Below are 17,054 nucleotides of genomic sequence, written 5' to 3' on the forward strand. Positions count from 1 at the left end.
TCTAGACTAATGGCTACTTGATTGATAATACCATCAGAATTTTAGTGTTTATTAGAGAGAAAAGCATTTTAAACGCTGGGATAATTTAGCTAACAGTCATAGATCTCACTCTTGTTACCCAGGCTGGAGTACAATGGCGTGACCTCAGCTCACTGCAACCTCCACCTCCTGGTTCAAGCTTTTCTCCTGCCTCAGCCTCCCGAGTAGCTGGGATTACAGGCATGCACTACCATGCCTGGCTAATTTTTTTTTGTAGTTTTAGTAGATATGAGATTTCTCCAGGTTGATCAGGCTGGTCTCTAACTCCTGCCCTCAGGTGATCCGCCTGCCTCAGCCTCCCAAGGTGCTAGGATTACAGGCGTGAACTACCTTTCCTGGCCAAGATATCTTTTAATGTTAAAATCTTGAGTTAGGTAGATGATGATTGCATTTGGAAATAATTGAAACTTAGGCAAAAATATCCTTCATCATGATTAGGAAAGCTTAGGTATAAAATGTTTAAAATATACTTATTTTCAAATAGGTGTTGACATATCAAGGATTTTATGATGAAAATTTGGAATGGGTTGGTCTAGAAAATATTCAAATTGTGGCTTCTATGTCAGCTGGAGGAAGACTGGGAAGACATAAACTTACTACCAGATTTACTTCCATTGTTCGTCTTTGTTCTATAGAGTATGTATCTTTGTGTTTCAAATTTCTTTTATTTGGGAAGATATCATATATAATTGAATTTTATTAAAAGTATTTGTTAATAATACTTTAAAATGTAGAATATAAAAATGGTCAAACTTAATCTCTGATATTTTTTCCTACCCTTCTTGAAATATAGGCAATAATTCAGGATGATAAAAGCTTTAATTAAAGCATCATATTTGTGAGAAGTGTGACAGGAAATAAAACAAAACTGTTTTGTATAGTCTGTGTCCCAAAATGTCAATCTCAGGAATCTGAATGGTGGATTTTAGGTTTAAATGTTTTATGCAGTTCATAAAACAAAAATACAATCAAATTTATCAAGACAACAAAAAGAGAATTTGAATCTGAACAAGGGAGAATCAGGTCATTTTAATGGTTGATGGCATTATGCTAATTTATCTCCATGGTCCATAATTGTTACAGAGATTATGGTAATATCTCCTCTGTTTATATTTAATATACATTTTATTACATTGCAAATATTTGAATATTTCAAAACTTTATTTGTATACTTTTGTGCTAATTGTACTCCATCAACTAACATTTTTTTTTCCTAGAAATGTGCCTGCTGCCAATTAAACCAGGTTGAAATACATTTTGGTTTGGTAGAAAGGGATTGAGTTTATTTGTTGTATTAGTTTTACTTTTATAGTTTTAAGGTAGATTACTGCCTTGTGTACAGGCTTTATGTAACTTAGAAATGCTTTTGGAAAATAAAATTTCCTTTTCATCTTTTCTAAAGATCAGTGTTTTTTAAACAATTATGTTTTAAAATAATTTCTTCTGCATTCTCTAACACTTTCTGATATTTGACAATAGATATTTCGGGATCTAATTTGGTTGAAAAGAGAATGGATGGGGGTGATGGGCTTAGTCTTCAGCCCTAGGTAAGCTTTGGAGATAATGTAGGTCTCAGAGCAGCACAGTTTGAAAACCACTGCTGTAACTTAACATTGAAATAATTTGGAATATTGATTTATTTCAGCTTTCTTCTTATATGCCTTTTTATAGTTACCCAGAAAGAGAGCAGTTACAAACGATTTATGGAGCCTATTTGGAACCAGTTCTACACAAAAATCTGAAGAATCATTCTATTTGGGGTTCTCCTTCAAAAATTTATCTTTTAGCAGGATCTATGGTACAAGTGTATGAACAGGTAGATATGGATCTAAATTGTAGCTTTCATGCCTATTATTGTCATTCCTAAAGGTCTACTTTTAATTCTGACCTCTGTGTTGCTACCCAGCTTTACTTCCCTGTTTATTGGACTTTTCTACTAGAGAGTAACTCTATGAAGACAGGTACTGTATGTGCCTTATTCACTGTTATTTCCATGGCACAGTTACTAATAGGCACTCAATATTTGTTGAGTGAATGAATTTGTGGTAGTTGGTTATTCTGTTGTCAGCTCAAATTTAGCATATTTAGAATTGAGTTTATCTTCTTTCCAAAACCAGATCTTTTTCCTGACTTTTATCAGTTTATGTCTTCCAGGCTTCAAACCTGAGAGTAGTCTTTGATGTTTCTTTCTTTCTTCCTAACTGTGAGGAAATGTCTAAAGTATACTTCCTAGATGAAATGGGAAAGATACTTGAAAGCAGGACTTGAGGATGCACAAAACATTTGTTGAGCATGTTTTCCTGCCAGTGGTAGTCTTAGGGATCTAAAGATGACTTAGTGTCTTTTCACTGAAAGTTTACAGTCTAATGAAGGACCGAGTTATATAAATAAACTATTAATGCAGTGTAATAAATGTAGCAATAACAGTTTGTCCAGGTTACAGAGTTAGCACAGAGGAAGAGTAAGTAGCTTTGTTGTATATATTAGTTGTTAAGGAGGAGGTGAAGTTTGATCTGAGTTTTGAATAATGAAAATTCAGCAAGTAGCTGGAGGTAAAAGAATGTCTTCTTAGATAAAGGGAATAGCATATACAAGTTATGGACATGTTTGTGGAAGATGCTCTTTATAATATTAGAGTAGAAGTGGGGATATGTTTAAAAGGAAGAAATTCCTTTTTTTAAAAAAATAAAGATGTTAAGTAATCAAGATCAGAATAAGAGTAATGGCTCTGTCTGTAGAGAGGAAACGACAGGTTTTTTATCGGTTGGTTGTATATTGAAGAGAAATACTTTGATTTGTTCAGTGAATTCTTGAACATAAGTTATTCTAATGGGACCCAGCATTAAAAAATGGGTCTTACCTAGACCGCAAATACCTTGAAATTGCAATCATCATATTTAAAGGTTAGGTTTGTTTTTATTGAATTTCTATGTTCAGCAGGGCTTTTTAACCTTTTTTTTTTTCTTTTTCATGGACAACATTTGGCCATCTGTTGAAGTTTACGAACTCTTCTTAGAATAATGTTTTAAGTGCATAAAATATAATATAAAGATAACTAATGAAGTCAATTATATTGAAAATCAGATAGAAAGTGGTATTCCTCTGAGTCTAAGATGACTGAAAAATTTACAACATGATTATATATTTAAGACAGTAGAAAGATCGTTTATTGTATTTTCTTTTTCAGGTGCGGGCCAAATTTACAGTTGATGATTATAGTCACTATTTCTTTACTCCTTGCATTCTTACCCAATGGGTTCTTGGCTTATTTAGATATGATTTAGAAGGAGGTGAGTTTTGCTAGTGTATATCTGTTTGTGTGTGTGTGTGTGTGTGTGTGTGTGTGTGTCTGTGCACATTTATGCTATAGGTTGTATTTGTAATAGATAAGAGTATATATCACAAATTATATTATTAAATAGAAATATTAGTATTAAAATTATAATATATTTCTTTTTCCAAACTATTTATGATTGTCACTATTACAACTTTCTTTTGGGAAAAATGAAATCATTATTTTTGAGCTAAAACATATTTAGTACGCTTTCTGGAAATGTTTTTATTGAACACCTAGAGATGTAGTATTTAATGTAGCCTTTAAGTAATCACAAACATGTACCAACTTACTAAAAAAATGAATTTTAACTTTTTTTCCTTTCCTCCATTTATCTGATGCCAAAAATATGGTATGTAGATGCCTGCTATTTCTTACTCATATTATGTTAAACAGATTATTTAAAAATCATTTTATTCCAATTAAATAAAATTTTGCATTTTCCAGGATCCTCAAACCATCCACTAGATTATGTGTTAGAAATTGTAGCATATGAAGCACGGCGCTTATTTCGTGACAAAATTGTTGGTGCAAAGGAACTTCATTTATTTGACATCATTTTAACATCAGTATTTCAAGCAGATTGGGGCTCAGACATATTAGACAATATGTCAGGTAATATAATAGAGCTTATGCAAATATGTAACTGTTATAAGGATTTTAGAATTATTTTTCTTATCTGTAGCATAATTTTATAGCTCTAAACAAATAAAAACTTTGAATAATTTTAATATTAATTTTTTGATAAGGTACTGCTCAGTCCTTTTTGCTGGATTTCAGTAATCATTTTTCAAACAAAATATAATGGCAATAATTTTCTCCTTAGAAGAAAGGAGTTCAGGCCGTACTGTTTTACATTGGCAATGCAAGATTATTTTAATTAGTTTTTTTTTTTTTTTGAAAAACAGTTACATGTATATAAAACATGAAGATCATTGGGAAAATCCATATTTGATTGTTATGTATGACCTTTTACCTAAGAACAATGGCTATGCTTATTCCTGTCACTACCTATAATGTCATTAGCATAGAACTTACATATGCTTTTACTTGTTAGGTCTTCATCTATTGTTATTGTAAAGAAAGTGTAACACCATTCAGTCAAAGCAGCTGTGTTGCATTTGCGACGATTACTGTTTAATAACCAGTTTGCATTTTGAAAACTACTGTGGGAGTAATGTATGTAATATGAAAGTCAACCTGGTGAAAGGGCTTTTTGTTAAAAGAAGATTACAATATGAAAATATTTCCTAATAAAACTGCTGTCAGGCCACAAAATCTGCTTATTTTTTCAGAGGATAAAGCTGGGCTTCAAAAATATTTTATATAACAAATATATTTTATCCAATTACTTTTAATGGCAAAACCACAATTACTTCTATACCAACATATGCATTTGGTATATTGTACCTTTGTAGATTTGATATTGGTTTGAGATCCATGACTACATATCCTAAAGAGAATCTTAAAGGTAGGAAAGATGTTTAGATTGACAGAAGGAATTTTCTAGATTCTCCTGAGTTTTTGAATCAGGAAATGAGTTCAAGAAAAACTTCAAGAAGGATGAAATGTTGAGAGAAGCCTGATAATATTAATAGTTCAGAGTTTGCTTAACTTTGATTGAAGGTTTATGTCATTATGGCCTGTAGTTTGCATGGTTTAGTGTGGAGAGGCTTAGGTTCTTAAGTGGTGCCATTTTTCTTATTCTGAAAATTGAGTCAATACTGTCTGTTTTTGCAAAGAAAGTGGCATATTCTTTGGGCATAAGGTAGTACTGTCACCTAATTGGGTGTCTGAATCCTCTGAAGAGTTTGGTGTCTTTCAGAGTCTCTTATGTAAGACTCAGTAAATAAAATATGTCCTTTTTTGGCATTTTTCTCTTCAGTGAAGGGCTTTCTTTAAAAATACAGGTTTGACGTGTATTATATCTAGGCATATAGGATTTTCACATATTGAAAGATTAGCTAATTAAGAAAAATTTAATTCTGGAAACATAAAAATAAACTAGATACATTCTTGGCCTTAAGAAGACTGTCATCTAATGACAGAAACAGATATAAAAATCTTTGCCTACAATGATAACTATTGTTAGTGTAGTTAGATGCCACAAAGGTTTGTGGAAGTAGATGATTAAAATGATAATTACAATGGAGTATGGAATGTTTTAGAATTAATATAGTTTTTCTGAGTATGTTTGAGATAAATCCTGGATAGTAGGGTTGTAGAAGAGATGGAGATTAGTTCTAGAAAGTTACTTGGAACTTTTTTTTTTAAGGCTAGTCAGTTGAAACAGTGGTAGTTAAACGTTTTAAATTCAATTTTTTATTTTTGAGATAATTATAGATTCATATGCAGTTGTAAGAATTAATACAGAGAGAACACATCTACCTTTTATATAGGTTCCCTCAGTGGTATTATCTGGCCAAATTACAGCACAGCATCACAGCCAGGATATTGACATTTATACAGTTTAGATACAGAACAGTTATATCACCACAGGATCTATAATGTGACACATTTATAGCCATACTTACTTCTCTCCCATCTCCTGGAAACCACTAATCCGTTGTTTCTTTGATTTTGTCATTTCAAGAAAGTTATGTTGACTCAACGTATTTCTCTGGAGAGACATGCAGATTGTCGTGTTTCAATAGTTCATTTCTTTTTATTGCTTTTTAATCCATCATATGGATATACTACTATTTCTTTAACCTTTCATCTGTTGAAAGATATCTGGGTTGTTTTCAGTTTTTGGCTATTAGGAATAAAGCTGCTATGGGTATTCTTGTACAGGGTTTTATGTGAACATACATATTTGTTTTTCTGGAATAAATGCTCAGGAGTGCAATTGCAGGATTGTGTGATACTTACATGCTTTGTTTTTTAAGCAACTAACAGGTTGTTTTTTATAGAAATATTGTTCCTTGTTATTGCCAGCATTTGGTGTTGTCACTATTTTGTATTTTAGCCATTCATTTGAGTGTCTATAGATATGATATGTCATTGTGGCTTTAATTTGCACTTTGCTAATGGCTAGTGAGGTTGAACATCTTTTTGTGTAATATTTGCTGTTTGCATCTCCTCTTTGATGGAATGTCTTCATGTCTTTTACCTATTTTCTAATCAGATTTTTTTTTTTTTTTTGAGACAGAGTCTTGCCCTGTTTCCCAAGCTGAAGTGCAGTGACACAATCTCTGCTCACTGCAACCTCCACCTCCTGGGCTCAAGTGATTGTTCTACCTCAGCCTCCCGAGTAGCTGGAATTACAGGCAGGCACCACCTTGCCCAGCTAGTTTTTGTATTTTTAGTAGAGACTGGGTTTCGTCATGTTGGTTAGGCTGGTTTTGAACACCTGACTTCAAATGATCCACCCACCTCAGTGTGCCAAAGTGCTGGGGATATAGGTGTGAGCCACCATGCCCAGCAATTGTTTGATTTGTTACTGTTGAGTTTTGAGAATATATATATTAGAGATATCAGTCCTTTGTTGGATGTATGTTTTGCAAATATATTCCGTCAATAGCTTATCTCTTCATCTCCTTAACAGGGTCTTTCATAGATAAAAGAAAAAGTTTTTATATAATTTTGTGAAGCCTAACCTACCATTTTTCATTGTACGGATCTGTTGATGTCAAGTTTAAGGATTCTGTCTAGCCATAGATTCTGAATATTTTCTCCTGTGTTTTCCCTAAAAGTTGTATAGTTTTATGCTTTACATTTGAATCAGTGGTTCATTGTGAGTCAATTTCTATAATGTGAATGAGAGTTAGGCCAAGGTTTATTTTTGTGCCTATGGATGTTTATTTGCTCCAGCATCATTTCTTGAAAAGGCTATCTTTCTGCCTGAATTGCTTTTGCAGCTTTGTCAAAAACTGGTAACGTGGGTCTATTTCTGGGTTCTCCATTGATGTATGAATCTGTCCTTCTGCCAGTACCACACTGATTTGATTAGCTACTATAAAAATTGTGAAATTGGTTTAGACTGATTCCTCCTCCTTTAGACTTCTTTCTCAAAATTATTTTAGCTATTTCTGTTTCTTTGTCTTTTCATATAGATTTTGGAATAATATTTTCTGTATCCGTAAATAATGTTGCTGAGATTCTAATAGGAATTGCTTAAATCTGTATATTGGTTTGGAGAGAATAGACATCTTTTCTCTGTTGAGTCTTCCCATTTTCTCCATTTATTTAATCCCTCTATTTATTTAGATCTTTGCTTTCTTTCATCAGTGTTGTATAGTTTTAGTATTCAAGCATTATACATTATGTTAGATTTATACCTAATTTATACCTAAGTTTTAAATTTGTTAAAACACTTGTAAGTGCTCAAACTGTGTTTTAAAGGATGAATATAGTAAGCAAAGGATATTCCAGACAAGAATGAAACAGAGGCTTGAGAAAGCTAGAGTATATGGTACAGAGGGAGTTAGAAGATTCAAGCAGTCAGTGAAGCCAGATTGTAGAGGGCCATCATTAGGAGTTTGGGAGTTTGGTGTTTTGTTTTGTTTTAGGAAATGAAAAGCTATATGTAATATTGGAGTGGTGTGGCACAATCAGGCTTTGTTTTTGTATGTGCTACTCTAGTAGTAGTGAGGATGTACTTGAGGATGCAGAGGCTTATAGCAGGGGTATAAGGTAAGAGGCTAGTGCAGTAGTCCAAGTAAGAAATGATGAGATGTGAGGATAATAGTTCAGTTTTGTACATGTGTTTGAATGTTTGCAATCCTTTTTAGTGTCTTTTGGAAATCTACATAGAATTGATCATTTATGAGGATATAGGAATCATGTTTGTCTTACTCAATACTTATCTCAAGTATTACAGGCAGGCACCACCTCGGTAAGTATTGAGTGAATAAATGCATGAATTATATGTCTATCAAGCAATTGGAAATACAGGACTAGCCTAGTACGTAGGAGTTTTGCCTAAAGATAAGTAGTAGGTGAGCTTTTGGTATATAAATAGTTGATAATTTAATTGACAAAAAAGATGAAATGATTTGGGGAGAAGTTTTAGAATTAAGAGACTAGAAGGCTGAAATTGGACCCCAGGAAATATCAGTATATAAGGGATAAAGCAGAAAACTGAAAAGGACTGGTAGTTGTGGCATGATAAGTAGGGTAATATACATCCAAGTGCAAAAGAAGAGATTCACATAGCTCGTGTTGGGGTAATGATTGCAAAGAAGATTTAGATTTGGAGATTATGACAATATTATTGTTCCCAAATAAGAGTTTTAGTATAGTAGTCTGTACAGATAGAAAATAATATAAAAAATGTGATGGTGAAAGTAGGGAGAACATGAAGTAGCTTGGGTCCAGGGAAGGCAAGGTTGTTATTTTAGGGAAGTGTAGAACTGAGCATGTGACAAGGATGCTTGGTGGAACAGTCTCCCAGAAGAGTTGGGAAGGAAAAGTTCAATAGAATGGTGAATAGACTTTCCTTGTATGTTAACAGGAACACTGCTATAGGAAGATGTAAAGGAATATTGGGGATTTTTGTTTTCCAATTAAAATTTCGTTAATTTTTCTTTTAAACATTAGGACTCTTTGGTATTAATACATCTGTATTCTTTCTCAAGGAGAGTTTTGAGATTGTTTTAATTTGCCAGTTTTATGCGAGGTGTTTTTAACTTAGAAATTTTATATAGATTCTGAGGAAGAAGAAAAATGGGACAAACTGAGAGTAGAAAGTGGGGAACAGTAGGAGAAAGGTAGAAGGAAACCAGTTCATTTTGGGAGAAAGTAGTGAGGGGCAAAGTGATGCTGTCCACCACTTTTCAGGTAGAGTTTGATATTGCAATTGAAGGTCTTTTTATTTCTTTTTATTTATTTATTTTTTTTGAGATAGGTCTCAATCTGTTGCCCAGGCTGTAGTGCAGTGGTGCAATCATGGCTGATGGCAGCCTCTGATTGCAGCCTCAAGCTCCTGGGCTCAAGTGATCCTCCTGCCTTAGCTTCCCAAGTAGCTGGGACCACAGGTGCATGCCACCACACCTGCTAAATTTTAAATTTTTTGTAAAGATAGGAGTCTTGCTTTGTTGCTTAGGCTGGCCTTGAACTCCTGGGCTGAAGTGATCCTCCTGCCTTGGCCTCCAAAAGTGTGATATTGCAGGCGTGGGCCACCTTACCTGGCTCTGTCATTGTATTTCACCTGATTTTATTGACCTTACAATGTACATTTTAAAGTATTTTGCCTTTGCCCTGCTAGGGATGATCTTATCTGGATTAATTAACTTAAAATTGTTTAGTAAGCAATGTATTTGTTGAATTCGCATTGAAAGTAATGTATATAAAGTAAAAATATCGTTTATTTCTGCAGATAGTTTCTATGTTACATGGGGAGCTCGGCATAATTCAGGAACAAGAGCAGCCCCAGGGCAACCATTACCTCCACATGGAAGACCGCTTGGAAAACTAAACTCTGCTGATCTCAAGGATGTTATTAAAAAGGTATAATATGAATCATGAGTTGTAACTGGAATTTGGTCATTATAGTCTTTTAAAAATATTTGTTGTAAAGATTTTGAGGGCATGAATATGACAGATTGTAGAATAGGCAAAGCTGATTGTTATCTTTTGGCTTTTAGTCCATTGTGGCAGATGTAATGAGATGTGCATGTACTTACATAGATATGTGTAAAATCTAAGATAATTTTGGGCAAAGGTATCATGTTGGAAATATTAATGAGGTCTAATATTAATCAGGAAATTACTCTGGAGCAGTACTTGTCAAAGTTTAGACAGCATTAGAATCATGTAGAGATTTAGAAAAGACGCAGATTCCTGAGTCTCATTCCCTAAGTGTCAAATTCACCAGGTGACCCAGATAGTCCAGATGTCTAATAGGCTACCAGATTATGCTGATGCACTGGTCTACTGAAACTTTGAGTTGCACTATCCTAGAGAGTTTCTTTCTCTTTTAAAGTTTAGTTATAATCAAGAAGAAGGAACAGTATTGCAAATGATTCCTTTAAAAATTAATATTTATATTGAATGTTACTGTGGATTTTATATCAGGAAACATTGTTTCATGGTCTGGTAAACTGATTCGTCTGGAATGGATGTTGCAAAGTTTTGAAGTATTGAAAGTTATTAAGAATGTAAAGTCTAATTGTCCTTTCTCTCTTCCTACACCCTATCATGTAGTCCCTGGTAGAGCATGGTACCTGTGTTACCTTTTGATTCATTCCCAAGCAGTGTGAAAGAAAAAACATTCACAAAAGATTTTTTAGGCACTTGGTTTCTAGAGTTTGGAGATTTTTTTTGTGGTCTATGCACACTGATTCATAACTAATAAAATTTGAGCAATTTTAAAGCTTTATAATTAACCTGTTATCTCATGCTGCTTTTTACTAGTGTAGTAGTGTCCAAAAGTAACTGATTTTCATGAACCCTTGAACTTGTTTGACACAAGTTTTCCTTAGAGAGTGCCAATAAAGCAAGCTTACTGGATATATAAAATATTGAGTATGAGATGACATATAGTCACTTCACCTTTTTTCTTGATTGTATCAAAAATATAATATTTTAATTTAGAGAAGTAACATTTTTATTATGTAATTAGGGCTTATATTAACTATAACATATTCTGATTTTTTAAAAGGGTCTTATTCATTACGGACGAGATAACCAGAATTTAGACATTTTACTTTTCCACGAAGTCCTGGAGTATATGTCTAGGATAGATAGAGTGCTGAGTTTCCCTGGAGGTTCACTTCTGTTAGCAGGACGCAGTGGTGTAGGTCGTCGGACCATCACTTCTTTAGTCAGTCACATGCATGGAGCGGTCCTGTTTTCTCCAAAGATTTCCAGAGGATATGAACTGAAGCAGTTCAAAAATGATCTCAAACATGTGAGTTGCTCACTCTCTTTAGCTTTATTTGGTTTAAGATTACATTGGTTTTTTTCCTACACATCTTTAAAGGCCTTTAATTCTCTATTATACAATATAGTCTTTATTTTAATTTAGTTAATTTTTTCAAAGATTATTTGAAAATCATATTTTTGTGTACAGACAGGAAAGAGAATACTATTAGAATTTCTAGGACCCAGATACTCCAGGCTATGGGATGTTAGATAGTCATGAATGATAAACAGAAGGATGGAATTTACATAGGAAATATGTGGGTAGAGATAAAAATGATCTGCTTGTTTTAATTTTAGTGGCCTAGCTGTAAAATAATTAGTATTTACTTATGGGTTGGATTTACTTTCCAAATTATATGGGCAAAGTTTGATTTTTGATTACTGAAATATAAATAAATGAATAAACACATGATACTGACATACTTTACATATAGCATGTTAATTTTTAACTGTGCCAAAAATACTTAAAGGGTACTGAAAAATTATTTTCTTATTTTGCAGGTGCTGCATCTTGCAGGAATTGAAGCACAGCAGGTAGTTTTACTTCTTGAGGATTACCAGTTTGTATATCCTGCGTTTTTGGAGATGATCAATAGCCTTTTGTCCTCAGGCAAGTGAATAGTTTCTATTTAAAGAAAATAAAAATAATAACGTAAAAATTGTAAGTAAAATTATCTTGTGCAAAATTTACTTTGTTTCGGAGAACTTTTGCCATAGTTCTTACTTAGGTGATATGGTGTTTAACATGCTCATGGCAAGAGAAATGAGAGACTCTATCTTCATAAAACATAGGATTTGAGACATATAAAAATTATTGTTAATGTTGAGTATTGATGAATGTTCCGAAAAATTGACTGTTACGTATACATTTGCTGGGTTATTATCTGTTATAACCTTTGAGAAAATTGTCCATCAGGACTTATTAAAAGCTGTGCCATACTCTTTGATGTACCATTATATTATCTGTAGGAATTTAACCCACAGAAATAAAAGAGCTAGTATATAAGAAAATAGGTAGCATAATTTGTAATAACAAAAATTTGATAGAACCTTGCTATCAGTAGTGACATGATTGTATAACTATATAATAGTATAGTCTTAGTATGTATATATGAATATACATATATTCCAGATATATGGAATTCCACAGAATTCTACACGTAAGTGCCTGCATTTCATGTGTCTGGAATATAGCTGCATTCATTAACCTGGAAAAATGCACATTCTCTTTCTTTAGTTGAGTGTTACAAATCAAGTAGTAAGTAATCTTGTTTTTTAAAAAAGTTTATTTTTATTTTTATTTTTTGAGATGGAGTCTTGCTCTGTCTCCAGGCTGGAGTACAGCAGTGCGATCTCAGCTCACTGCAACCCCAACCTTCTGGGTTCAAGTGATTCTCCTGTCTCAGCCTCCCGAGTCAGCCTCCCGAGTAGCTGGGATTACGGGCGCACACCACCATGCCCAGCTAATTTTTATATTATTAGTAGAGATGGGGTTTCACCATGTTGGCCAGGATAGTCTCGATCTCCTAACCTTGTGGTCCTCCTGCCTCGGCCTCCCAAAGTGCTGGGATTAAAGGTGTGAGCCACTGCGTCTGGCCAGTAATCTTGTTTTTTAAAAGTTGAAATTAAAATTATTTTTAAGGAAAAAAAGGAACTTATAATTACTTTAAGTATGCATCTGTATAATAGAAAAATACCACTTGAAAGAGGACTATCTTAAAACAAATACTTTCTAGAAATTTATGGCTAAATGGGCTCTCTATATATCTGGAATTCTATGGATTATAGAGACATTTATTGTTTTATGTTTTCAGGATTTTATGGTTTGAAAATCATTACTTACATTTTGCCTCTGAGATAGTTTTGAGTCTTGTTTTTCCTCTGAGATATAACATGAAGCACTGTCCATTTGTATTCCTCAGTATTTCTCACCCCTAATTGCACATTAGAATCACTTAGATAATTAAAAACAACAACTAAAAACAAATTATTTGCTATTACCCTAAACTCATTATATTAGAATCTCTGGGGTAGGGGTGGGAGTATCATTTGGCTATTATGACTCCCTAATTGATTCTCTGCAACCTCAACTTCTTAACTGTCGCTACTCTTCTGCTGTGGCTCTGTCCCCAGCAAATTGTGGTACTCTCCAATTGTCTATGGTGTTATCTGACCTTTTCATGTTTTCCCAGGAGGATACTTGCAAATTTCTATATTTCTTCCTTTTTTTGAAGAATTTCTGAAGTTTATTAGAAAGTTTCTGTGAGTAATCACTGTTAGTGACTGGGAGGAGGTAGCTTAGTTTTAAACTTGGATCAAGAGTATTTTGTTATTTAAGTACAAAATAAATCTTCTTAAAAACTAGTTGCAATTCTATGGACAGTATAATTGTGGGCATCCAAGGACAAAGTTATATGAACTCATCTTCAACTCAGTTTTTAATAAATACTTGCTTTTTATCATGCCAGTGCTCTGAGGAGAAATTTTATTCAGAATTTAACAGATTTGGTTAAATAAAACATTTAATTTATAATATGTGATATCTATACATTAGTGCCCAAATGAGAAATACAGCCAGGACTGTCTAATTAGACAAGTGGTAGATTGATTTCTGTTGAAGAATTGAGGGATAATGACTTAGTGAAAGTAGTAGTACTTGAGTAGACTTAGAGTGTTTGTGGCTGTTTTAAAGAACATCTTTTGATATTTAAGGAGCACATTCCTGTATATTGCTTAAATTGTCACTAGATGGAGAAATTGTTCATTTTGGCTGACAAAGAGACCAGAAACAGATTTTTTTCTTTTTTGAAAGTAAACATTGAGATAAGCACTAGCCCAATAATCATTGTTTTTAAGATAAAGTGGTCTTTATTATCAAGATATAATGGTAAAAATTGCAAGTCAAATTTTGGCATTTTATTTTCAGAGTTAAGTATTCAGTAGGCTTTATCTTTTTTCTATCTCAAACTCTTATTCCCTAATGTGTATAATATGTAGGTAGAGCTGGCATTTTTTACTAAATTTAAGGAATCAAAAATAGTTAATGTCTAAAATTTGAGAAAAACATATTGTGCAGATTTATGTGTGTGTGTTTGTTTGAGTATGTACAAGCTTGAGGGGTGGTCTGGTGCCTCCTGATTGAACCTAAAGAAAAGTAGGGATCAGATTGTGATGGGCTCTATATGAATGCATTGCTTTGAATATGTAGCAAAGGAATTTTCACTTAATCTTATAGTTTCTTGTGAATTGTAAATACATTGGCTTAACAAATATTCATTAAGTACCTCTTAAATGCAGGGCCAAGTTTTAAATACTATTATAATTTGTAGAAGTGAACAAGACATGCTCCAGGCTGTCTATCTTTAAGTCTTTGTTGAAGACTACTTAAAGTTGTAGTCTTAATCAACTTTGATTTGCTTTTCATCATTCTATTCATCGTCATGATTTGACCTGCATAGTAGCAGGCCATGGAGCAGTTATCCTGATTTCTAGTACAAGTTCATCTGTTCATTCATTCATTTATGTAACACATATTTTTGTTCTAGATACTTAGGTAAGGATATTCTAAGGTTAAATGTTGAACATTATCAAATATTTGTCCTTGGAAATTTAGAGACTAATTGGAGATGGCAAGGAAGTAATTTATTATTAAATGATGTGATAAGTGCTAAAAAGTGATGTATTTGAATAGATTATGAAAGAGAAAGAGTGTTTTACTTAGCATATGGATAGTCAAGAAAGGCTCATGGGCAGAGCAATTAGGAAAGAACCATCTTGAAGGATAAGAATTTATTGGGAAGATAAGGGGCAGCAAGAGGAGAGAATATTTTGCTGTATGTATGGAACACAAGTTTATTGAGGCCAGAATACAAAGTCTTTTAGAGAAAGATGGGAAAAGAACCTGTAAAGGTAGACAGATAGCTAGATTATGACTATTTTGAGTGGCTTGCTTAGGTGTTTGAATTTTATCAAATGAAGTCTATAGATGAAGATTTGTGGCGGTTTGTTTTCAGACAAATAAGGTTTCTTTTTAGAAAGAAAGATGAATAAGAGCAGAATTTTAAATACAAAAATTGAAAAAGTATTATTTATTAAAATGTTTTGGATTAGTGTAATATAGCCAAAATTAAAAAGAAAAATGTAATATTTTTCTATAGGTGAAGTTCCTGGACTCTATACTCTTGAAGAATTAGAGCCCTTGCTGTTGCCTCTTAAAGATCAAGCTTCACAAGATGGTTTTTTTGGACCAGTCTTCAATTACTTCACATATAGTAAGTGACATAGAATTCATTAATCAAATCAAACTCTGGTTCATGTAAAATGTATACCATTGAATTTGCCTTATTTTCTCATTAGATTGCAAAGGTATCTTAAATAAGGCAAAAAAATTTGCCTTATTTTCTCATTAGATTGCAAAGGTATAAATTATTTTTTAATAATTTATACCTTTTTCTTTTTTTGGAGCTTTTAGAAGGTAACACATTACTACCTGATAGGTTAGCCTATAATAAAAACACCTGTATTAGTCTGTTTTTACACTGCTGATAAAGACATACCTGAGACTTTGAGCAATTTACAAAAGAAAGAGGTTTATTGGACTCACAGTTCCACATGGCTGGGGAGGCCTCACAGTCATGGAAGAAGGCAAGAAGGAGCAAGTCACATCTTACATGGGTGGCAGCAAGCAAAGAGAGGGCTTATCTAGAGAAACTCCCATTTTTAAAACTATGAGATCTCATGAGACCCCTTCACCATCATGAGTACAGCATGGGAAAGACCCCGCCCCCACCGCATGATTCATGTCCCACCAGGTCCTTCCCATAACATGTGGGGATTATGGGAACTACAAAATGAGATTTGGGTGGGGACACAGAGCCAAACCATATCAACACCTTAGCAAAATTTTAGCAAAGAGGAATGATGAAAGTATGTTCTTTGGAATATTTACCTTGCTTCATTTGTTTCATGTGGTGAAATTAGTGCCACTTTAGTACCTCCTATTTTAGAGGACTATTGAACTATTTAGATTGTGCCAGTCTTCATAGTTTAAAAAAACTAAATAGCCTTTCATTCATATAGAAACAGTTTTATATGCACTGTAGAAATCCAAAATTGAAATAAGCAAAAAATGAGGCAATAATCATACAATCCAGACTTTATGACACATATTTTTCATGGATGTTTTACTGAATCTTTTTTCTTAACATGCACATACACAAATTTGTAAGTGTTCTTTTAACTAAAATAAGTATTATATTATAATGTTGTTTTATATTGTGCTCATTTTAAAAAACAGCTCCTACTATTTCATTTCAGAAATTTTGATCTCTTTAACCAAGACCATATATAGATTTTCTGATTCTGAGTATTCTTGTAATTTTCCATGAATATTTAAAAAAATATATTTCTTAGGAATTCAACAAAACTTGCATGTTGTCTTGATAATGGATTCTGCAAATTTAAACTTCATGATAAACTGCGAGAGTAATCCGGCTTTGCATAAGAAATGCCAGGTGTTGTGGATGGAGGGTTGGTCTGATAGCAGTATGAAGAAAGTAAGTTTACCATATATTAAAAATTTTAAAAGCACATTTTATTTTTGAAGTTACTGATTTTCATAACCTCTCTTTGGTGTTGGTTATAACATCACCTTAATTATGGCACCGAACATCACTTATGTTTGGAAATATCTATTTTCTTCTTACTCTTGCATGATAATTTAGTTGAATATAGAATTTTAGATTGAGGATCATATTCCTAATTAAGGTCTACAGAGGCAACAATACTTTAAAATTTTATGGCTTTAATTAAGTAG

The 17,054-nt window shown here is 33.1% G+C and overlaps 1 protein-coding gene across 4 annotated transcripts in view; it reads left to right on the forward strand.

The window, feature by feature from the left end:
- DYNC2H1 (dynein cytoplasmic 2 heavy chain 1) overlaps nt 1–17,054 on the forward strand; it is a 402,876-nt gene that overhangs the window by 96,643 nt on the left and 289,179 nt on the right. For 2 of the 4 annotated variants that reach the window (XM_003923764.4, XM_003923763.4), the window contains exons 48-56: nt 524–675; nt 1,711–1,855; nt 3,227–3,329; nt 3,821–3,988; nt 9,693–9,823; nt 10,977–11,225; nt 11,741–11,849; nt 15,397–15,510; nt 16,652–16,794. In XM_003923764.4, the coding sequence (XP_003923813.1) occupies nt 524–675; nt 1,711–1,855; nt 3,227–3,329; nt 3,821–3,988; nt 9,693–9,823; nt 10,977–11,225; nt 11,741–11,849; nt 15,397–15,510; nt 16,652–16,794 (1,314 nt within the window). The remainder of the gene's footprint in view (nt 1–523; nt 676–1,710; nt 1,856–3,226; nt 3,330–3,820; nt 3,989–9,692; nt 9,824–10,976; nt 11,226–11,740; nt 11,850–15,396; nt 15,511–16,651; nt 16,795–17,054) is intronic. The other 2 variants (XM_074400491.1, XM_074400492.1) reach the window with 2 other exon arrangements.

The sequence above is a fragment of the Saimiri boliviensis genome, chromosome 6, assembly GCF_048565385.1.
Source record: "Saimiri boliviensis isolate mSaiBol1 chromosome 6, mSaiBol1.pri, whole genome shotgun sequence".
Lineage (NCBI taxonomy): Eukaryota > Metazoa > Chordata > Mammalia > Primates > Cebidae > Saimiri > Saimiri boliviensis.